Here is a 24,092-nt window from a genome sequence, read left to right as displayed (position 1 = left end):
TCTCTCCTGATGACAGTTCCATGACACTTGATTGACTCTGGAGGCCTGAGGGAGGAAGGCCTGCGCACTTGGGCCTTTGGCTGGGCCTCAGCAGCCGCTCAGGACGGCCCCCTCAGCCGGGCTGGGGGCCGCCGGGCTGTGGACTCCTGTGCGGGGCTGGTTTGGCAGGTGGTCTGCAATCCCAGACAAAGGGAGGGACTCCGCAGGCCCTCTTCCAGCCCACATGCCTCCAGATCGCTCCAATGAGGCGGGTTAGTGACGGACCATTGCAAACTGGACTTGTGTTTAATTCGTTTTGACTTGTGATATATGCTTAAAACAGAAGGCAAGAGGCCAGTTCAGTTTAGGGATGCGTGCGCTTCCAAGTTTGTTGCTATGGCAGTTTTTCTCTGTTGCCAAGAAGGGCGCCCTCAGTTTAGAGTGACTTTCCAACTAGTTAAACTGGAGAAAATAGATACCAAGGCATTCTGAAGAGGGAACGCTGCTGCTTTTTTAGCTACTGCTCTCTTTTTGAATTTTAAAATGAAAAATACTCTCCGGTTTTAAGCATTACTTGGAGCTATCTCCATAACCGATGAAAGGGAGGCAGGGACGGTGGGGAGGAGGGTTTGTCCATAACTGAGTGCAAGGCAAGAAAAAAGGTACAGGAGGCCCCCCTCCCCCCCCTCCCCCCAGGGTGACTCCTGACTGTTCTCTCCACTCCAGCCGGGAGGAGGGGTAGCCTGTTCTGTAAGAATTGTGGCCCAAATTTCAAACAGAGAGCGTGACAGGCCCTCACCTCAGACTTCACGAAGAGCACGCGTGATCTGGAAGAGGCACCCTCCGGCTATGTCATGTGTGAGCAGGCACGTGGCCCGGCCCCCTTCTCCGCCCCCTGGAGAGGACTTGTTACCTGAGGTAAGATGCCATCTGCGGAGGATTGGCTGACCAGGGACCCTCCAGGCGGGGGGCCACTGGGAAACACCACGTGGCCCAACGATTCCGGCTTTGCTTCTTTACCGGGACCCACGGGGCCTGAGCAGAGTTTGAAACGATGGGATTGCAGTCAGCAGAGGGAGCGTGAGCATGCTTCTGCACCCCTGCTGACGTCCATTCCTGACTTTAACCCAGGTCCCGGTCGAGCCCAGGATGTCTATCTTATTTTAGCAAGAACCAACAAGAACATTTTAGGATCTAGTATTAACAGGGGTTGGGAATAATCTTTTCCTAATGCCCACTTGACCCTTCTGAACTGCCCAGATTCTCAACATGTCCAGGGCGTTGTTTAAATGATTGAAGTTGAGATGTGTGTGCATTTGTGAGTGCATGTGAGGCAGATGTGCCCAGACTGATGCGGATGTTGAAAGCAGGCCTTTTGTTTGCTCCCTTTCATTCACTTTTCTGCCCACCTTTGTGTCTGGCTCGGGGGATGGGATCTGCAACTAGTCCCTCTGACCCCTTGGCCACCTTCACTTAAGCTGGGTTCTCCAGAATTCTCCTGGCTGTTGTAGGTTGCAGCCTAAAGCCAGGGAAACCTCCATCTGCCCAAGGTCAGCTTGGGGATGGAAGGCATGGGGGTGTGGAGTGGATGTGGACCCTGACTCAGCTGGACAAGAGCCCATTTTAGGCTTTGGGAGTTTCCCCCAGCTGTGGTACAGAACTCTATGGCAAATCCTTTTGTGTTCGCACCAAGGGCGGGAAAGAAGCAGCAAATTATTTGTCTAATCCACAGATCACATCTCTGAGACGAGGCAGGCAAATGCTGGGAGCCCTCTGCTTCCGATTCAGCATCAGACACTGGGGCACATGAGGGACTTTGCCCGTGTGGGTTGCGTGTCGTTACGAAAAGAACAAAGAGATGAGGCTGGGGGGATGGGAAAATGGCAGCCCCTCCCGGCCCGGTAAACACGCCATTGCTTTGCCATCTCTACTCCAAAGGCTACCACTTTCATTGCTCTCCGAGCAAAGAAACCTTTCTTCAGAGCGAGTGGCAGGGTACAAAGGCAGAGTACAAAATGTGCACACATCACAGTCCCCGCAATTCTGTTTGAACAAGCATATTGATTGGGTCTGACCTTGTTACATTTTTTTCCTATTATTTGAAAAGGTGCATCTAAGTGTAGTGAATTGAACCAGCGGAACTGAACTTTCCATGAAAACTTCTCGAGGTATTTCTTTAGTTCAAAGCTTTTGAATTTTAAAGGGCATTTTTAATACGAGTCTGTTGAGTATTCTCTGCCACAGCCCAACAAGGGATGTTAAATGCAGATGAGGATGGAGCGAGGGCACCCGTGGGGTGGACGTGCCCACACAGTGGAGGGCGCGGGTCGTGGCTGGAGGGTGCAGGCCAGCCCAGGAAGGGCTAAGCTTTGGGGAGAGAGGCCGAGCCTGCAGAGCAGCACACACAGACCCCAGAAAGGATCTCTCTGAGCTCACTGGGGACAGCTTAGGAGACAGGGAGGAGGTTTCCCAGCTGAGCTTCTCAAAGGCTTTTATGTGGAGAGCTGAGAAGTACTTGCTAGGGGCCCCTTCCCATGGGCGAGGGTTTTGTCCTTGGGAATAAGGGGCTCCTTACTCAGCCACTCGCTTTCTCTTACACTGTGTTTTAGAACTGAGAAGGGATAAGAGGCACAGCCCCTTGGCTGAGGTCTCAGAGTCAGAAAAGAAGCTGCCACTGTCCTCAGCCCTTGACATCACTTAACGATTGCAGAGGCTTTTCTGCTGTGCCCTGAGCTGCATCCCAATCCTCAACTGATTTGACGTCTTGGGACGTTTTGCTGATTGTGTGTGGGCCACAGCAGTGGTCCCTCTTGCCATCCTGGCCTGGGCCCTTGGAAGCATCCAGAGTCACATTTTCCCTCCACACAAGGGGCCTCTCCTGGCCCACTGAAGGCACACAGCCGCCACCTTTGAGTTCCAAGGGTCTGTTTGCCTCCAGAGGCCCCTTGGATCTAGAAAGCACCTCCTTTCTAGACCCAGAATTCGAGATCAGAGGCAGAATCACCCCAGGGAGGAGCTGGAAAATCAGGTCCTATGCTGGAAGAACCCAGGACTTGGGCATCTCAGCAAAATCCTTTCAGTGTCCTTGCCAAATCTCCAGCCTAGAAGATTGGCCTGGGAAGGTCAAAATGGGGTCAGAATCGCAGTAACAAATGGTAGAAGATACCCAGTCTTCTCTGCCCACAAATGGGGACACCAGCCCCATTCAGATTCCTCCTGCCTCTTGTGGGAGCCCCCAAGGGTGTCTCACATACACTCTGAAATTAGTGTTTTTGGCTGTCACTTTCGGGCCTTCCTGCTGTTATCTGTGTTTCCTGAGGCCACACTACCCAGTGGACACCAGTGAAGTTCCACTGACAGTAAAAACTCAGGTTTCATGGCCGCTGCCCCCATCTGCTCACAGTGAGGGTCAAGGTCCTGTGCCCATGTCTCCCCAGTCATTTCTGGGGTCCCCAGGCATATCTTACGTGAGCTCACCACAGGCCTCTCAAGCTGCAGTTCTTCCACTTGCAGCTCCTGGATGTCGTCAAACCATGAAGCCACTGCCTGCGCCCCAGGGGACCGTCCCTGCCCAGCTCACAGCCCTCTCCCGGCGCTGCAGACCCTCGAAGTGCCTGATGAGTGTTTCTCACCGCGAGTCCTCCCCGGCCAAGCCCAGGCTGCAGTCTGCACGCACGTAGGAGAACTTTTGCTCCCTAATTCTGTGTCTCTCGGGTCCCAGGCAGGTTTTGTGTGCTCCGGTTCACCCAGAGCCCTGGGGAGAACCACTTCTTCAAGCTTCTGCTCAGGTCTCCTGTCTGTGGGGCTCAGACATGTTCTCTATGTTTCCTCCTCCCTCACCCCAAATAACAATTTGTTATTTCTTATGATTCTGCAGCCTGGGCTGGGCTCAGCTAGGCAGGTCTTCTGCTCCATGTGGTGAGGGGGGACTGGGGTGTCCAGGGTGGTTTCTTCACTCACATGTCTGGCACCCCAGCTGGGATGGCTTGGGGAGCTGGGAGCTGGCTGGGCATCTCCATCTTTCCACACGGCCTCCCCACGTGGCTGCTCCGTCTTACAGCGTGAAGGTCTCAGGGTAGTTGGAGTTTTTACCTGAGCTGGCTTCCAAGGGCAGCAAAGCTGCCAGGCCTTTTGAAGCGTAGATCTGGAATTGGCACAGGGTGACTTCCTCCACATTCTCTTGACCAAGGCCAGGCACAGGCCAGCCAGCTTAAAGGGGAGGAAAATAGATTCTACCCCTTGATGGGTGGAGTGGCGTGCACGTGCAGAGGGAGGGGATGGACGGTGGCCGTCTTGGAGACTATCTACCACAGGACTCCTTCCTCATTCTCCTACATCCACTGAAGCATTTAAGAGCCAGTGCAGTCGCCCCAGCTTTCTCTTCCCCTATAGTGGACACCTGGGAGCCACATATTCTGGATGGAGTAACCACAGGATGCAAGCCGACTGGTCCTAAATCTCCACTTGGAAGGGGACTACCCAGCAGAGGCTCCGAGGCCCACGGCTCACTTCGCATGAGTGAGAGATAAACTTTGATGTATTCATCCCCTGGGATTTTAGGCTTTATTTTCTACTGTTGCATAATCTAGCCTACCCAGGTTGTAGGTATCATGATCCTCGTACTACAGATGAGAAAACTGAGCCATGATGGTTCCGTGACTAGTCAGAGACTGAGTTGAAGCTGGAGCTTGTATCTGACTCCAGAGAGCCTTTAAGCACTGCATTGGCTGCTGTTACCCTGGGAAGAGGAGATGGGGTTGGGGGGGGAGACAGTCCTGTGGGCCTGGATTCTGGGTCACTTGAAGTAGCATTGCCTGTGGTGAGGACAGTGAGCTCATGGACAGCATGAAGAGAGACCCACGGGGAAGCGCCCAACACAGTGCCTGGTGAGCAGGAGGTGCTCAGCTCAGCGGAGGTAAGCTGCGCCCACGGCCATGATTGGACAGCCTGGGGATCCCATGAAGGGGCATTACTTTGGCTCACTTAACCTGGCCATTGGTCCCCGGGCTTTGCAGCTCAGAAACTGGATTTGTCACCACCAAGAGCAGGGCTGTCTCAGGGCTATGTTCACAGTGACAGGGCTCGGGAGACGCATGGCGGAAACTGAGTGAGAGCCCAACTGCCAAGCTACTGTGTTCGCTGCCATACACCCCGCCCCCACCCCTGTTGCTCCAGGGGCCAAGTCTTCCTTGGAAGGTGGCCTGGCAGTCCCGGGACCAGTCTTGAGGAATCCTGGTGTCACTGAGCAGCACACTGAGCAGCCCGAGGTCCCACCTCCACTGCAGGATGCCCCCATTCCACAGACCTGGGGCCCACATTTCCAGACCAGGGCTTCCTCTCTCAGGATAGAATAAGATGGCACTGACCCTCAGGTGCCCCCTTTCTCTGTGACCATGGCTGGCCAGTCCCTTTTTAGGAGATTGACCCCATAGAAAGGAGACCCGGCGCAGCCAAAAGAAAGAGAGAGAGAGAAGGAAGGGAGGAAGGAAGGAAGGGAGGGAGGAAGGAAGGGAGGGAGGAAGGGAGGAAGGAAGGAAGGGAGGGAGGAAGGAAGGAAGGAAAAAGAAGGAAAGAGAAAGAAAGAAAGAAAGAAAAAGATTTGTTTTTTAAAAAAGAAAATGCTAAGCATGGTTCCTGGCCCCATAGGAAGCACTAGAATAAATATGGCATATAAGTTCTCATTTACCTACATTTAAGTTATAATTATTTAACACATACCACATTCTCATTCTTTGTTTACTTGTTTATTGCCTGTCTCCCTCGCAGGAATATAAGCTTGCTAAGAGAAAGGGCATTGTCTTTGTTCATTATATTATCCCTCGTGCCCAGAACAATGTCTGCCACAAGGTGCTGAGAAATAATTTGTTGAATGAATGAGGGAATGAAAGAAGTCAAGGGCTGTTGCCCAGGGAGCCTTCTCTCTTTTTCAGATGATTTGGCCTCTCTCTGCTCTGTTGCATGTTTTATACTCTAGCCCCCAGAGAGCATCCCTAGTACCCTATTTTTAAGTTTCTTGAGTAGTAGGTAAGAGCAGGAGCTGTGGAATGCAAACCCACCCTTATTAACTCTGACCTTAGGCAAGTCACTGAACCTCCCTAAGCTTTAGTTTCCTTCTCTGAAAGATGGGAATAACGGCACCTACCTTACATGGGTGATGTGAGGACTAAAGGAGATCATCCTTAAGCGCCATCCCTGGCAGGGACACCCAACCAGTGGTCACCGTGCTGGTTTGCCCTCATGTATGATCCTTACGAACAGCAAGGCTCCAGGTAGTCCTTCCACATTTAAACCCTGTCTCCTCTCCCCGGCTCGGCAGGATAAACGGGTTTGGGGCCAGCTGCTATCGCCCACCCCAGTCTTCTGCCCTCCACCATCCGTCTGCCATTTTAGACAGTTGCCTGCAGCAAGTAACGCAATGGCCCAGGGCTTTTGAAGTTTGGGCTCACAGGGCCATGCCACCACCAGGCTGCCTCCCTGAATTCTCCAGGGGCTGAGGACAGGCGAGTCCTCTGGGGCCTCCCCTGGCAGCCCTGCGGCTGTCCACCTCGACATCAGATCAACCTGTGCTGCGGGCGCCTTTGATGTCAGTTCCCACACTGGAGTCTCATGCCCTGCCCTGAGGACATGGGCTTTGAAGTTGGCCTGTAAACCCAGCTTTCAGGAAGAAAGTTGTCTATTGTGCCTCAGAGCACAGCTGGGCCCTGTAAAGGCACTCGGAATGCCGCGAACACCTGATAAATAATTCTTTCTGGGCCCAAGAAAGATTCATTCCACTTACAGGGGAGGAAAATTCCCTTGACCTTTTCATTGAAGTTCTGTGTGTGTGTGTGTGTGCGGGGGGTGTGGGGAGGTGGTTAGAGAGGGTTTTTGCGTCTTCTCGCTGAAGTCACGTGGGGCAGGCAGGTTGTCTTAGAGCTGAGCTCCAGTGACTGCTCCAAAAGGGCTCCTGGTCCCTGACCCCTGGCCCGAGGTCCCCCCAGCCAGCCCCACTCCTGCCTCCTGCTGGGAACGTGGGAGAAGATTGGGCCCTCTAACGGGTAGAGAGGCCTCGGCCCCTCCAGGCCAAACCCTGCTGCAAATGGCAGGGCTTCCAGGAGGCACAGCCCTGTTGCCTTTCTTTCCTTCCAGGGCCTGGCATGGTCAAAGAGAGGGGGCAGACAGGATTTCCCACCCGAAGGGGTCCTGGAAATGGATACTGGCTCACATACACTGAGCGCTTACCTCAGGCCAGGCCCTCTGCTGGGCCCCCTTTTGTGCACAATTGGATAATAGGATGTGGGTATGTGTGTAGTTTTGTGAAAGCTTTCTTTATGGTAAAACGTAACATACATGTAGAAGGTATATAAAATAACAGCACACAGCTCAGTAAATGATCAGAAAACAAACATCTCTGCAGTCACCACCGTAGTCAAGAAATTCAAGTTTGCTAGGATGCAGGAAGCCCTGCTGGTGCCCCTTCCTGCTCAGTAGGCCCTCCCTCTCCCACGAAGGATAACCACCCTCCTGACTTTTGTTGTTACTACTTATTTGCCTTTTTTTAAAAAATGAATTTATTTATTTATTTATTTATTTATTTTTGGCTGCGTTGGGTCTTCGTTGCTGCGCCTGGGCTTTCTCTAGTTGCAGCGAGTGGGGGCTACTCTTCGTTGCGGTGCACGGGCTTCTCATTGCGGTGGCTTCTCTAGTTGCGGAGCACGGGCTCTAGGTGCGCGGGCTTCAGTAGTTGTGGCACACGGGCTTAAGTAAGTTGCTCCGTGGCATGTGGGATCTTCCTGGATGGGGCTCGAACCCATGTCCCATGCATTGGCAGGCGGATTCTTAACCACTGCACCAGCAGGTAAGTCCCTTACTTGCTTTTTCTTTATAGTTTTTCTGTCTAATCAGGCATCATCAGATACTCTTAGTTTTATTTATTCTCTGAAATGTGTACAAATGGAATAATAGAATGGAATAATAATGCATTCCTTTGTGCCAGGCTTTTTTTCACTAAACATTGTTTATGATATTCATCCATGTAACTGTTTCATTCATTTTGCTGTTGTATAGTATTCACTGTAGGAATATTCGAGGAGTATTTATCCATTCTACTGTTAAAGGACATTTGGATGTTTCCAGTTTGGAGCTATTACAAATAATGCTGCTATGTACATTTTTAAACATATCTTTTGATCCACATACACTCATATTTCTTTTGGTATATACCTAGGTGTAGAGTTGCTAGGTTATAAAGTAAGCATATCTTCAACTTAGGTAGAAAATGCCAAACTGTTTTCCAAAGTAGTACTAATTTATACTCCTACCATGAATATGTGAGTTGCTTCAGATCCTCGTTGTGGTGGCAGCCTCTGAGACAGCCCCCAGTGATCCCCGTCTTCTTGCATTCACACCCTCTGTAAGCCCCGCCCCCCAAGTGTGGGCTGGAGCCAGCAATTCCCTTCTAATGAATAGGATGTGACAGAACATAACAGGATGTTGCTTTCTTTCTTTCTTTTTTATTGGAGTATAGTTGCTTTACAATGTTGTGTTCTGTACAGCAAAGTTCAGGATGTCACTCTCAAGATGAGGTTACAAAGAGACTATAGCTTCTGTCTTGGGTGCCCTCTGCTTTCTCACTTGCTTACTGTGAGGGAAGCCATGTTGTGAGCTAACCTGTGGGGAGGCCCACAGGGCAAGGAACAGATGTCTCTGACCCACAGCCAGTGAGGAGCTGAGAACTCACATGAGTGAGCTTGGAAATGGGTCCTCCCAGCCTCCAGTTAACCCTTGAGATGACTGTAGCCCTGTCTGACACCTTGATTACAACCTTGTGAGAGACCTTCAGCCAGAAACACCCAGCAGAGCCCAGATTCCTGATTCATGGAAACTGAGATAAATGTTTATTGTTTTAAGTTGTTAAGTTTTGGGGGTAATTTGTTACATGGCAATAGATAATTAATATACTCAACAAGACTTTTTTTTTATTGTAGCCATTTTCAATGTGTATGAATTAGGTTTATTAGCATCTTCCTGATATTATTGATATTGAGCACCATTTCTAATGTTTGTTGACCTTTTGGATTTCCTTTTTTGTGAAGTACCTGTCAGGACTCTTATCATTATTCCGTTGGGTTATATATCTTTTTCTTGTTGATTTGTAGGGGTTCTAGATGTAAGCCTGTCTTAGCCTGGGCTACCCCTAGAAAGCAGAGCCTGAGGCAAGGGCTTGCAGGCAGAGAGTTAATTTGGGAAATGATCCAAGGAACAGAAGTAGAAAGGAAAGGAGGGGAAACCAATAGAAGCATGCCTTCTCAAGTTGGTCACTGTTGTGGGAAACTTGGTCTCAGTCTCACTGGGACCTTCTGAAGAGCCATGTAAAATGTTCCTCAAAATTACCCACCTGTGTTATAAAAGAGAAGAGCATTTATCTTCTAGCTGAAGGGCCTCCCCTTGACCAAGGGCTCCCCATGGGGTGTTAAATCCTTCACATCTCCAGATCCCACATGTGTGAGTGATTCCCATATGAAGCCCACACTGGGGCAGCTAAGAAGCCCTGGGGCATCACGTGAGAGGTGTGGCTAAAATGAGATCCTACCGCAGTAATATCTAGAATAAAATGGGTGCCAAGAGGATGTGCAGTGGAGCACAAGGAATATCTGACACATAGCCTCTTATAGATGATATGCATTGCAAATGTCTTTTCCCATTCGGGCTTGTCTTTTCACAGTGACTTTCAATGAATAGACATCACTAATTTTAAGGTAAGCAAGTGTGTAAGTCTTTTCCTTTGTAGTTTGTGGTTATTTGCATCTTGTTCAAAAAGTCTTCCTGTACTTAAGTCATAAAAATCTTCTCCTCTGGTATTTTCTAGGAGCTTTCTTGGTTTGCCTTTCACAGATCTACAATCTACCTGGAACTGGTTTTTAAGTAAGGTGTAAAGTGGGCATCAGGTTTCATTTTTCCACGTAGATGCCCAACTTATTGAAGGATCTATCATTTCCTTTCCACTGCTGTACAGTGCCATTTTGTCATAATCGAGTATCTGTATACGTATGAATCTCTTTTTCTGTTCCATTGTTTGTCTATCATTGTGCCAATATCGCACTATTTTTTTTTTTTTTTAAGATTCTTTTTTAAATGTATTTCTTTATTTATTTTTGGGTGTGTTGGGTCTTCGTTTCTGTGCGAGGGCTTTCTCCAGTTGCGGCAAGCGGGGGCCGCTCTTCATCGCGGTGCGCGGGCCTCTCACTATCGCGGCCTCTCTTCTTGCGGAGCACAGGCTCCAGACGCGCAGGCTCAGTAATTGTGGCTCACGGGCCCAGTTGCTCCGCGGCATGTGGGATCTTCCCAGACCAGGGCTCAAACCAGTGTCCCCTGCATTGGCAGGCGGACTCTCAACCACTGCGCCACCAGGGAAGCCCCTCGCACTGTTTTAATTCGTGGAACTTTATAGTGTTGACACACGGAAAAGCAATGTGTCTCTCTTGTTCTTATTTTTCACAACTATCCTGGCTAGTTTTGGTCTTTGCCTTTCCTTATAAATTTTAGAAGAAACGTCAAGTTTTACTCCCCATCCTCCATTGGATTTTTTTTTTCTATTGAGACTACATTGCATGTAGATTACTTTGGAGAGAATTACATCTCTACAATATGAGTGTCCTAATCTATGAATATGATAAATTCATTTATTTAAACCTTTAAATATTTCTCTACAAAATATTTTATAGAAAAAAATAAAAGAATTCTGCTTCTAGCAATGGTAGACAAGGATGCTTTGAACCAACTTTCCTACTGAGAACAAATGGAAAAGGAGGCTAAAATATTTTTGAAAATACGTATTTGAAGGCAATGGAGAGCTATCAAAGCTGTGAAAATTTATGGAGCCAAGATCCAGAGGAAAGGAGGAAAAATAGGAAGCATGAGGTCAATATTTGGTATCACTTTTCCTCCTGAAGTGGATTGTCCATTCCAAAAGCTGCTGGCTGTGAGAGCCTGAGCTGTTTTTTGATAGACTGTCCTAGTCTCACTATGTTTGTGTACAGCTTAGGAGTCAGTCAAGGACCCAGGGGAGTATCTTTATGTAGATTTGGGGGCTCTACAGCTCTCTCGGCTCTGGTACTCTTCCCTCGAAATTGCAATCTCTTGTCAGCCCTGAATGCTTGTCTGTTTCTTCCACCCAGCGAGTCTGCCACCTGTTTGTGCTTGTTTCCTTTACTGTGGTTGAAAAATGATCTCAGGGAGAAATCTGGGTGGAATGTGGGACTCAATGCGTGTGCTTCCCTTTCAATGACTAGAAGCCCTATATGGGTTGGCCAACACGGATTTCTTCACCTTTATTCGTGAAGGATATTTTCACTGGGATAGGATTGTAAATTGGTGATTATTTTTTTCAGTGCTTTGAGGATATCATTACATTGTCTTCGGGCTTCTTTGGCTTATGTTGAGAAGTTAAATGTCTTATTCTTGCACCCTTAACGTGTCCTTTTTTTTTTCTCTGTCTGTACATGTTTTCTTCTTTTCTTTGGGTCACAGCACTTTCACTGTAATATGCCTAGATGTGATTTTGTCTTTATCCATCTTAGGATTTGTAGATCTCAAATCTACGTGTGGGTATCTTTTGTCAGTTTTGGAAGATTCTTAACCTTTATCTCTTTGAAAATTGATTTTCTCCATACTCTCTCTTTTCTCTTTCAGGGACTCCAATTATATGAATTCTAGCCCTTTTTACTCTCTTTTTCCGTTCCTGGGAAACAGTATATTATGCAAGAATCCATTACATCCATGTGAAAAGGATTTGACAAATCAACTAGCATTTCTCTTACTGAAATGCTTTTGCCACTAGAATTTCCCTGTACTAAGAAGCAGTGTCTGTCTCTGACATTAGCAGTGACAAAACCCACAAACCTTCATGGAATTGGGACATGGCCACCTTTTGTTTCAAGGACATAGGGCAAAAGACGTGGAGGATTTTCCTGGTTACAAGGTTAAATATTTAAGGTTATAGGCTGCATTATGCTAGTCCTCAGTGGCAAATTCTGAGTGACTGAGGCACCCACATGCTCTTTGATAAAAACCTATTTGTGATATGCAGGGCTTTCTAACACATAGGCCCCAAGGCAGGAGCCCATCTTACCTGGGTCTAAAGGTAGGGTTTCTCAATCTCAACACTACTGATATTTTGGGCCAAATAATTCTTTGTTGTGAAGGTCTGTCCTGTGCATGGTAGCATATTTAGCAGCATACCTGGCCTCTACCCTGTACATATCAGTAGCACCTCCCAGTTGTGACAAGCAAAAATATCTCCAGATATTGCCAAATGTTCCCTGGTGGGGCAAAATCCCTCCTGGTTGACAACCATTGGTCTAAGGATGGTACTCCAGACGAGAAAGACCCACTTGAAACTTAATACCAATGGCCTGCTTTGTGAAAGAAAGCACATCACCGGTTTAACTAGAGACACAGGTGTGTGTTCCTTTGACTTTGGCTGTTGGGAAGCTCAAAGCTAAGTTTCGTATTTACTACATTAACTGTGAGCCTCAGTTTTCAGGACTGATCTTACTTCTAATATAACAATCTTTTAGGAAATGGCTTCACATAATTTGAAAAGACCGGCAGGTAGAGTGTCTCCATATGAAAAAGCCTTAGGAGGCAACATCTTGGTACTGGCACAAGAGGCACCATTTTCAGTAGTGCAAGTTAGGCTACTTGAGGCCAGCTTTGAGGGCAGGTTTTGGGAGTTGGGGAGAAGAGGGAAGGCATTGTTGGGTAACTGTGGGTGGCGTATCTTGTGGGGAGCATATGGGAGGTATTCCTTTGCTTTTTCTCAGGCCCGTAGTAATTGTGGAATGCTTTCTGAGAGTGGGGTAAGTAGCTGAAGTTCAGAAATCAAGTGAGTAGGGGTTCAAGGCATAGTAATTTGGGTATTAAAAGTTAATGTGTACTTCCAAGTTTGGAGACAGAAGAGTTAAGTCCTTTCTCTCTTCTCTTGAAAATCACCCAGAAGCAATAAGGAGAATGAGAAAAGGAAGTTCAGACTCCAGCTTCAACAAAACTAGGAGACATCTGAAACTCTTAACTCTAAAATGGGTGAAAGAGTTGAAAAAGTAGTAAATGTCAAAGGAGAGTACAGGGGCTATGCTTGCCTCTGCAGGATCTGAGAAACCTAGCTAGTGTCTTCTTTAAGGTGAGGCTATTTGTGGGACAGGTCTGTTAGAGCAGCAGGGAAGAGGGCCCCTGTGGTGTGAAAAGCCCTTTGGCATCTGATCTTCACTGGCAGGGCTACAATGGTTCACACACATAACTCTGGACCATGATAAATTTTTCTGCCAGCTTGACCTTTCCCCTACATGAAAACCCTGCAAACACCTGGGAAGAACTTCATTTAAAAGACGAGTCATCTGTTTCCCCATCCAGGTAAACAGAAATTCCTTTCTTCCAGGAGCTCATTTCTGACTCCTCTCATATGTTACATCCAATCTAGAATCTAGTTCTCATTACTTCCACTATGACTACCCTAGTCCGAGCCCCTGTGCTCACCTAGAATCTTGCAATAATTTCACAGTTGTGCTCTCCATTTTCATAGTTGACTCCCTACAGCTTTGTTAGATCATATCACTCTAATAAAAACTCTCCAATGTCTTCTCACTCTCCTTAGCATAAAATCCAAAGTTCATGTCACAACTCTAATGATCTTATTCCTGCTATCTCTTTGAACTCATCTCACAACCCTCTGTTGCCCCTAGCTTTATTATTCATTGCATCCCTTTACCTTGTTTTCTTAATATTTATCACAAATCATATATATTTGTTTATTGTCTCCCCTCTATCAGAATGTAAGCTTCATTAAAGGAGGGACTGATTTTGTTTACTGCTGTATTCCCAGTGGTTAGAACAGTGCCTGGCGCATAGTAGGTGCTGAGAAAATATTTGCAGTTGACCAAACAATAAAAAAAAACTGGCACAGGCTTTGGAGGAGGATATTAAAATAGAAAAGGATCAAGAAAAATACATGGCAGGTGAAGAGCACTCACCAGAAAAATGTTGCCTCAAGAGATCGTTGAAAACTATAATCAAAGATCTCATGACAACCTTAGTATCTTAACATCTCGATAAAGTGCCGACATCAGAAATACAAGAGGATATGAGGAAACAGAAGAAACATGAGCTGGCAGAATTCAAGGAAAAAAATTACATAATAATCATAAAAATGAATACAAAATTGGAATGATTGATAGAGTATACAGTGCTCAATCACAATGAGAAAACATAAAAATAAAGAAAAATGACATGGAGATAGGAGATGTAACATGCACATAATTGGAGCTTCTAAAGGAGAAAATTTCTATTTTCTATTTTTATAGATCAAAGCACTGAGAAACCTTGCTCACATGAAGTCAGTAATAGATTTTAGAAACATCACTTAATCCTCTGAACTCTTGGAATTTAGGCCAAATATCATAGGGATCTTTCTTCAAATTGTATGTCTAAGGAATCAGCTGACAATTCAGTTCTCTACCAATTTTATTGAGGGCATGTAACTGGAAACTACTCAGTAAATGTAGTTTGACTTGCAAAAGGAGTCATTCAGACCGTAACATCAACGTTTCAAATTGTCCCTTTGTTTGGAGGCTTTACTCCCTAGAATAAACACAGTGAGTTTTGGGATGGATGAGCGGTATTTCCTTTTTTCTAACGGGTGAAGGGTTACAGTGAAAGGAATAGTTTTCAGAGATCAATTTAGAACAAATACATATGAATGTACAGTGTCGGGAAATTGATTCTGTTGAACCCCTTCATGTATCCCAGGAGTGTATATTCATTTGAAGACTACTGGCTAACAATGCCAAGCACTGCTATCAGGTCAAGCAAGGAATGAATTAAAAAATATGGTTTAGGAAAATAAGAATTGTTGATTTGATAAAGTAGTTTTCAATACAGCTGTATTAAAGTTGGGTAGGGCTTCCCTGGTGGTGCAGTGGTTAAGAATCCACCTGCCATGCAGGGGACACGGGTTCGAGCCCTGGTCTGGGAAGATCCCACATGCTGCGGAGCAGCTAAGCCTGTGTGCCACAACTACTGAGCCTGCGCTCTAGAGCCCGCGAACCACAACTACTGAAGCCCGAGCGCCTAGAGCCTGTGCTCCACAACAAGAGGGGCCACCGCAATGAGAAGCATGTGCACCACAACGAAGAGTAGCCCCCGCTCGCCGCAACTAGAGAAAGCCCGCACACAGCAATGAAGACCCAACGCAGCCAAAAAAAACAATAAAAAAAAAAAGTTGGGTAGAAGCTATATTGGAGTGGATTGAGGGGGAAGGGGATGGTACTGAAGCAGACAGTAATAGAAATATTATTAAAACTGAATACTGAAAAATGGAGATAGGATTATAGCTAAAGCATATGGTATCTAGGAAAAATCTTTTAAAAAAGATGTGAAATACCTAGGGACTTGGGGAGAAATGTTGACAAAAAAAGGATCAACAGACTGAGAGGCTGAAGACTCCTAAAACAAGATAATCAAAAGTTCTAGGTTCACAAGATGATGCAAAGGGTTAACAGTAGTTGGCATTTACTGAGCTGTTTTTTATCAGTGTGCTAAATAAAGCTTTTTACCTGTTTCAACTAATTCTCACAATAATGATACAACGTGGTTGCTACTGATATTCTCATTTTACAGATGAGGAAAGGAGACTCAGATTTAGTTATGCCCAAGGTCACTGAGTTTATCACTAAGTTGGCAGAGCTGGGATGTCACCTAGAGCACTGAAGCACTTCTCCACAGGTGTCAATTTAGGTGGAAGTTCAGGGAATTTCTGCCTGATAAAATCTCTTTAATGTAAGCCAGAACGCAAGGACATAAGAGTGAAGAAGAAAAGAGAGGGTCACAAGTTTGAGAACAGGGGTTTTCAACAGTTAAGAGCAGGAAAAGAGTTGATGAAACAGTAAGGATAACATGCAGTGTTGTTAATTAACACTTAGTAATATTGATTTGTACAGTTGGTGGCCTTTCACCAGAAATAATCCATAGTAAATTGGATACATCTAGGGCTGTATTTTCCAGAAAGGTTACGACACTGGGGAGGGTTATTTGGGATACTGAGAACAATGACACTGAATTGACATATCACTTAAAAATCTGGACAGGGCTTATGGAACTGGTGAAAACAGACAGATAATGACCTGATTTGAACTTGTGTAAAGGAATACAACTGTTACGGTCAGAGGTGAGGTTTCTACATTTGTGATTTCAGAGGTAAGGTTGTTTTGGGATATTAAAAGTAGCCAAGATGTGGCTGCTGTGGAGACAGAGTAATGGAACTAAAGCCCCGTAAGTGGCCACTGATGTCAACCAGGTAGTTGCAATTTATTTCCTCAAAATTTACTGAAAGAATATGACCTACCTATCTTTCTGCTCTCAAACTGTTGTTTAATCAGAACAGCAATCACTTCAGACTTTCTTCTGTACCTGCAATTCATCCGGATTTAAAAAATTAGATTTGAGAAGAGGATTTTTACCTATCAATACACACAAAATTGGAATCTGTGTTCCTGAAAACCTTTACAATAGAAAGATCACTGGATCACTGGTATAGTCAAGCACTTGGGAGAAGTGTATTTCAGGTAAGAAATTATCAATAGTAGGAAAAAGTTGCCACTCAACTTTCCCCTCAATAGCATGTTTCACTGCACCAAAAAAAATTGTGTTTTCCCTTCTGGTACTTCAGTAGGGATATCAAAATGCCATGGCATCTCTCTTCCTTTAATCCACCCACCACACACACACAATTTGATAAGGAAAAACAAAAACAAAAACCAACCCAATGTTCATGCTTAAAAGACAGCCATGATATTTAATGTGGTGCTGGGACACTAGGCCACATGGACCAACAGACCTAAATTTATTCCAACCCTGAATTTTGTTAATGTCCAATAATATATGAATTGGAATGAGAATTTCTCTCTCTGAAGATGAAGAAAAAAGGTCTTCCAGTGTAGTTATTTTAGAAGGAGGCTCTTCTATTTACATATAAGAACCAAGACTTATAAATAACCAAGCATATTTAAATAAATTGATAAAAATACCTTTTAAAACATAATACTGGTCTCTCCCTCTTCCATTCTTAAACATATATCAGTCTTCACTTTCTACTTAAATTAGTTGTAATAGGCAACCCTACAGACTAGCTATTTGACAATCAGTGGCCAAACTGAAATTTGAACAAAGCCAAACTTGTTTAAACCAGATACTATTTGTTAAATGTTACACATTCTGCTAGCCACTGACTCAGTATTTTACTATATAGTGTAGCACCTATTATAAAACAATGTGAGAAATAAGAAAAAATGAAATGTTGGGGGTCTGATATATGAAAAAAATTTCAGGATGGATTGCATAATCCAGAAATCACTTGTTCTATTTGCTACATTCCTCGAACATTCTAAATTTCAAAATGACACAGGAATTAAAAAAAAAAAAAAAATCCAACACATTAAACATATACTTAAGTATCTAGATGTGTAACAGTTCAGCAAACAAAAAGGTTTAACTCAAAGTCTTTGAACATGTCAATTAAACATTAAGATTTTGAACCCAATTACTCAAAGATCATTGACTAGCCCATAATGCAGTTTGTGTTAATCTGCTGTACAAATTAACCACATAATACTCCAGATCTTACTCCAACAGAAGTGGCGATAAAATCATATAGCAATACTCCTTTTTGTAATTAGATAATCAGGATAACAGCACTGGGATAAAATGAAGAGAATTTCTTGTTTCAGCTTCTTGTTCAATAAGCCTATTCCTCATTTTCAGACAATGAGGATAAAGGTATCACAACCACATATGAGAAACTGCTTTCTCTTTATTTAGGTGTTAAGAAGAAAATTAACTTTGGTCACATATTACCTTAAAAAAAAAAATCCAGTTTTACATATTCCTAAATAGATAGGACCAAATGATCAGAGAAAAAATTTCTTCTGTAAAAATTGGCCAATTTTATCAAAACTCTAACATACAGTGTCATTCAAATTATGTAAAGACTGCTTGCGATCATAACACTCCAAATATATGACAACTGCAACTCCATCCTAACTGGTGTGAAAAGTATTTGCTCTCATGTTGCTTTGGTCCAAAAGAGTAGAGCTGATTCAGTAAGAGTAAACTAAGTACCTAATCTTTTGCCAGCATTAATTTAGATTGTTACTGGCAGCAGAAATATCCATGAATGGTTCTACTATAAGAGAGTATAATAAAAGAATATTTTTATGGACACATCACAGTACCAGATAAACTTGTATAAGAGAGAAACATGAAGGAACAAAAAAAGATAAACAGCTACCACACAAAAAATACTGTTTCCCCCATAACTGTATTTGAAGGGGTAAAAAGGTAGTATTAGAAGTTTGATGATGCTAACATGAAAGGAAGTTGAGTATTGTATTTATTTCTTATTTTATACAACTCTTACTGTTTACAAAAATGGTTATAGTCATGCCCATAAAAGTGTAACCCATGGCATCTGAAAGCAAACACTCTTTGTAATTATTTAAAAGGGCCTTTTTAAAAATTATAATACAAAGGTCTGTGCTCTATAAGCAGTCCTCCACTGTGCATTATAACAATAAGGCTTACTTTTAATACAAAGACTAAGTGTTTGGGAGTTATGAGCCACTGGATTTAACAAACATCATCTTATAGTTGCTTTTTGCATCTTTTTTGTTTTTGGGATCCTCCACTTCATCAGGGTGCTCAGTAGCTTGGAGTTCTTCAGCAGATTCTTCTTTCTCTGACTCTGAATCACTTTCAGAGTCATCTGGACTTTCAGGATCAGGTGAATCATCATCATCATCATCATCTCCAGCCACATCACCTTCTCCATCATGATCATCTACCTAAAAACATCAATCAACAGCTATTAAAATACATTATCCAGTAAAAAAACTGGAAAAGACCCTAAAATTTTTGTCTCACTCCCTAGCCATTAAATTAAGTTTAAGATCAGAGGCTGCCTAGGGAAGAAATGAGGACTCGGGCACCTCCATGTGTTTTATACACTGGGACCTGAGTAGGATTTTGGTTTAAGAAAGGGCTCTGAAGACCACACACCTTCTCCCCTCCCCCCTAGTTTGAAAATAATATATTATTATCTTCCTGATGAAAACATTATTTTAAGTAAATAAGGCAAGTTAACCACTGATCCATGGGAATATTTAAAGTTATCAATGTTTTGCATATTACATTACTTTGGAGTAATGGACCAATAGTTATTATATGAAAAGAGATGACGTAGGAAACAACCAAGAAAACTCTCCTGAACTTGTATTTACATGAAATATTTCATGTACCTTGTATGTTGTTCATGCCTACTTAAGATGTGCCCTAATGTTTATCTAAGCAGAATTTACATTAAGCTAGTATCAGAAAACATATTTCTAAAACTCTCAAAAATATCTATTCTCAGTATCTACAAAGACCTAGTTTGGCATGTAAAAATATTTTAAGTAACTGCATAAAGAAAGCTTTCTACATAGGATTCTTGATTGCTAGAGTAATTTAACACAAATAAATGATAATCAAATTGGAAATTATCTTCCCACTTAATGAAAATACGTAATTACTACCTCACTGAAGCCAAGTCCACAATGTCGTCGATATCTTCCTGATAATTTACTGTCCAAACTTTGTTGATATTGAGACTCCAGTTCTTCATTAATTTTCTTGTCTTCTTCCCCTGTATGTCCAGTGTACTTTGATTATGTTTCAGTCAAATTAATAAAAATATTTGATTACACAAAAAACCCACAATACAGATGCTATTATATTCAGGGCTGATTTCTCTAACTGTGACTAATTTTACAGTGAATTTTGTGGATGGGTTTATAAACCATAGGTAGTTACCCAATAGATAAAATAATTGAAGGATGTATTTATGATTACTTCTTTAGTAACCAACCCCCTGAAGCACAAGTTGTTTATTAAAGATGAAAAACTTAATTTTTCCCATGTAATAATTCAAACCAGATACAGGAATCTCAGAACTGCTTAAGTTTACATATTATAAATATTAATTACTAAGAACTTTGGGCATGATGTTTTAGTTTATTTATAGTCTGATAATGGTTCTCCTGAAGGTTTCCTCCTAGTCATGTAGAAAAAATCCTCCAACAAACAAAAGCTTCTGTCTTTCAACAGAAATAATGAAAAGGCACACAATTCTGTTCAGAGAATGGCTAAATAAAATGACCTTGGAATGGCTTCCCTTTATGCCTTTCTTTGCATATCAGTTTACTGCACCAACATAAACTTATTTGTAATTTTACCATGCAACATTTGATATATAAATTATTTTTAACATATATTCTGTTATATATGTCATGAAGCAGAATACTAAACAACCACCTATAAACTTACCACCCAAGAAGTAGAACATTACCAATACCACTGAAGCTTTCTGTACATGACATTTTAATTTGTAAATATAAGAAGAATTTCATATTTTAAAAGAATGAATGCAACAGTTAAATATATTTCTATTCTGCCAAAGCTCAGGGACTCTTTTGCCTTTTGTAGAAGTGCAAATCAATTTGAAATAACTGTTCAACACTGGAAATATAAAACGCATACTAATTTCTAAAATGTGCTACATATTCTAGGTCAGTATAAAGTTAATTTAAATGATATAATTAAAGGTTTTCTTAAATATATCTAGGTCAGGGCTTCCCTGGTGGCGCAGTGGTTGAGAATCTGCCTGCCAATGCAGGGGACACGGGTTCAAGCCCTGGTCTGGGAGGATCCCACATGCTACGGAGCAACTGGGCCCGTGAGCCACAATTACTGAGCCTGCGCGTCTGGAGCCTGTGCTCCGCAAGAAGAGAGGCCGCGATAGTGAGAGGCCCGCGCACCGCGATGAAGAGTGGCCCCCGCTTGCCACAACTAGAGAAAGCCCTCGCACAGAAACGAAGACCCAACACAGCCATAAATAAATAAAAATTTAAAAAAAAACCAAAAAAACAAAACAAAAAAAACTTTCTTTCCTTAAAAAAAAAAAAAAAAATCTAGGTCATTATGCCCTGTTATTAATAATGTCTAAGATTAAGGCCAATTTTAAATGGGATAAAACTTTACTCTTCAGCAGACTGAATTCAAATCCAAATTCTAATTCATTTTCAGTTTTTATTTTTAAAGTTTTTTCCCCAAAATTAAAAGAAAAATTAATTTCTTCAGGCTTTCCAATGAGTTTATACTCTTCAAAGATTTCAGAGCAACACTCAGTGAATAAACTAAAAACCAGTATAATATGCCAACTATAACTGTATATTAAATAATTTACAAAATACATGTAAACTCTAGATACTACAGTTGGCAAGATGAGGCATAAAACCTCACTACAATTAAAATACTACATGTTGTGAGTTAGTAAAAATGAAGACAGAAACTGGTCAGTTTCTTGGTTAGAATATCATATTGATGTATATATACTCTCAAATCTTTTATGACAGTATATACTAACTGTTACATGATATATGTAACATGTTTACATATACTACATATATTTCTAATATTTATTAGTCATTAGAACTAATCAACAATTATAAACGGAAGCTAGAATATCCCAAAATATGTACAAATATTTCATATTCCAAATTTAGCACCTCCACTTTAATTATATTTTACTTTCTTACCTGTTCGGAAGTGAGATGTGGATTTGTGATCTCCTATAACAAGACGACCAGTATGTTCTTTCTGTAAGAAGGCAGGAAATTTATTAGACTTTGAGACCACTAATTCAACATAATTATTAAGTGTTTACTATGTGCCTGACAATATTCCAGGCTTATGGGATACAGTGAAGAAAAAGAACTAAATTAAGATCCCTGTCTTTATGGAACTTACATTCTTGCATGGATAGGGATGGGGAGGGGACACAAAATCAGTAAGTAAATTATAGTATGTCTGAAGGCAGTGTAATTACAATAAACCAAGCAGAGGAAGGGGATAGAAAGTATGTAGAGGTCAAGCTGGAATTTTAAATGGGATAAATAGCTAGAAAAGTGGATCAATCTAAACATTTTCTTTCCTAAAATGCCAGTTAAATGAGTTGCTTTAATTTTTCCACCTTCTCTTTCTGATGTCTCAGGCATATATCATGGAAAGAAAGCAAATGAGATTATTTAACTGAATAAAAATAATACATTTATAATGAACAAAGTGATCGAAATTTAAAATATAAAACATAAAAATAACCATTACTATTTAACAACATACCACAAATAGCTAGCTCATTACTTTTGACTACAATAAACACCCACTTTCAAACTATCAAAAAGCACAGAACTTAAAACAATGTAGTTCTATAAAACATAAAAATAAATCTCACTCAAAGTTACCAACTAATCAGCTTACATAATTACTCTCAATTTATCAGTTCCAATCCACTTTTCATGGTTCATATTTAGTTTTGAAACCGAGCAGGAGCCTGTGGGGCTCCTGGGCATGGAAGCCTTTCTGTGTCCCCAGTTTCTTGTTTATAGGGAACAGACTCCAGCCTCCATGACACTCCCTGAGTTCCAAAGGGCAGATTCGAACTATTGCTAAACAGGGAAGGGAGGTGATGCAGAGACAAGGGAGGAGCAGTCAAGAAACAACAGTGTAGCCTTTGGATAGGGTCCTGGTTCTGCCTGAAGGGATACACATAACAATGAGTTCTTTACAGAATGAAAACCCCCAACAAATGTAAGATGTTAGCATTCTTTATTCCAGATTAAAGGAACCAGAGAAGCTCTTCAAGAGACCATCTGAGGCCAGATTAAAGGAGTCACAGAAACTCATCAGACCACCTGAAGCCAGGCCCTGCACACACCCTGATCCTTATCAGCAACCCTGCCTTTGAACCACTGCTATAAAACTCCTCACCAAATCCCTCCAGGTTGGGACACACAGTTTTGAGAGGCACTGAGTCTGCTGTGTCCCCCGCTTGCCTGGCAGAGCAATAAAAGCTGTTCTCTTCTACTTCACCCAAAACTCTGTCTCCGAGATTCAATTCCATACTGGTGCACAGAGGCCGAGTTTTCGGCATCAATTTCACAAGGTAAAGAAATAAATTGTTTGGGAGACTGGCCAAGGTGGCAGAGTAGAAAGATCTTGAGCTCACCTCCTCTCACGAGCACACGAAAATCACAACTATCTGCAGAACAGCTATCGACGAAAAAGACTGGGAACCACCAGAAAAGATCTTCTACAACTAAAGACATAAAGAAGGAACCACAACAACCTGGATATAATCAAATTCCATACCCCTTGGGGTGGGTGATCCACAAACTGGAGAATAACTACACTGCAGAGGTTCTCCTACAGGAGTGAGAGTTCTGAGTCCGACATCAGGCTCCCCAGCCCAGGGGTCTGGTACCAGGAAGATGAGCCCCCAGAGCATTTGGCTTTGAAGGCCAGTGGGGCTTAACTGCAGGAGCTCCACAGGACTGGGGGAAATACACTTCACTCTTCGAGGGAGCACACACAAAATCTCACATGCACCCGGACACAGGGTAAAAGCAGTAATTTGATGGGCACCTGGGCCAGACCTACCTCCTAGTCTTGGAGAGTCTCCTGGAGACGCAGGGTGGTGGGGGGACTGTGGCTCACCCTAGGGACACAGACACTGATGGCAGAATACTGGGGAACACTGTTGGTGGCTGACATCTTGGCTCATTAGTTCCAAGACCTTATCCCACCCAACAGTCTGTAGGTGCTAGGGCTGGCATGCCTCAGGCTAAACAACTAACTGGGCAGGAACACTGCCCCACCCCTCAGCAGACAGGCTGCCCAGAGACTTACTGAGCCCACAGCCACCTCAAGATATGCCCCCTAGACATGGCCCTGCCCATGAGAGGACTAAGACCCAGCTCCACCCACTAGTGGGCAGACACTAGCCCCTCCCTCCAGGAAGCCTGCACAAGCCTCTAGAGCAGCCTCACCACCCAGGGGGCAGACACCAGATGCAAGAAAAATATGATTCCCGCAGACTAAGGACCAAGTCTGCCCACAGCAGGCCAGACTGTACCTGCTAGCAGGCCAACGCAACCTTCAGGACACCCTGGACCCCATAACCAACTGTGTCAAGAACCACCTCCTAACCCCAA

At 43.4% G+C, this 24,092-nt stretch overlaps 1 protein-coding gene and 2 long non-coding RNA genes across 3 annotated transcripts in view; 2 read left to right on the top strand and 1 right to left on the bottom strand.

Moving 5' to 3' along the window:
- The first annotated feature begins 53 nt into the window (after positions 1–53).
- Positions 54–3,652, top strand: LOC132370690 (uncharacterized). Its single transcript, XR_009504663.1, has 4 exons — positions 54–251; positions 706–897; positions 2,087–2,147; positions 3,493–3,652. It is a non-coding gene; the product is annotated as an uncharacterized LOC132370690 (long non-coding RNA).
- Positions 3,653–4,712: 1,060 nt separating this feature from the next.
- Positions 4,713–22,968, top strand: LOC132370689 (uncharacterized). The gene is made up of 3 exons (XR_009504662.1): positions 4,713–4,894; positions 16,389–16,574; positions 22,717–22,968. It is a non-coding gene; the product is annotated as an uncharacterized LOC132370689 (long non-coding RNA).
- C8H11orf58 (chromosome 8 C11orf58 homolog) overlaps positions 16,785–24,092 on the bottom strand; it is a 30,245-nt gene continuing 22,937 nt past the window's right edge. Inside the window, exons 3-5 of the mRNA XM_059931201.1 lie at positions 21,639–21,699; positions 19,578–19,687; positions 16,785–18,848 (exon numbers count right to left, since the gene is read on the bottom strand). Coding sequence (XP_059787184.1) covers positions 18,618–18,848; positions 19,578–19,687; positions 21,639–21,699 — 402 coding nt within the window. The 3' untranslated portion in view covers positions 16,785–18,617. The remainder of the gene's footprint in view (positions 18,849–19,577; positions 19,688–21,638; positions 21,700–24,092) is intronic.

Source organism: Balaenoptera ricei, chromosome 8, assembly GCF_028023285.1.
Source record: "Balaenoptera ricei isolate mBalRic1 chromosome 8, mBalRic1.hap2, whole genome shotgun sequence".
Lineage (NCBI taxonomy): Eukaryota > Metazoa > Chordata > Mammalia > Artiodactyla > Balaenopteridae > Balaenoptera > Balaenoptera ricei.
The sequence above is the reverse complement of the archived record's forward strand: the minus strand, read 5'-3'. Positions and strand labels throughout refer to the sequence as shown.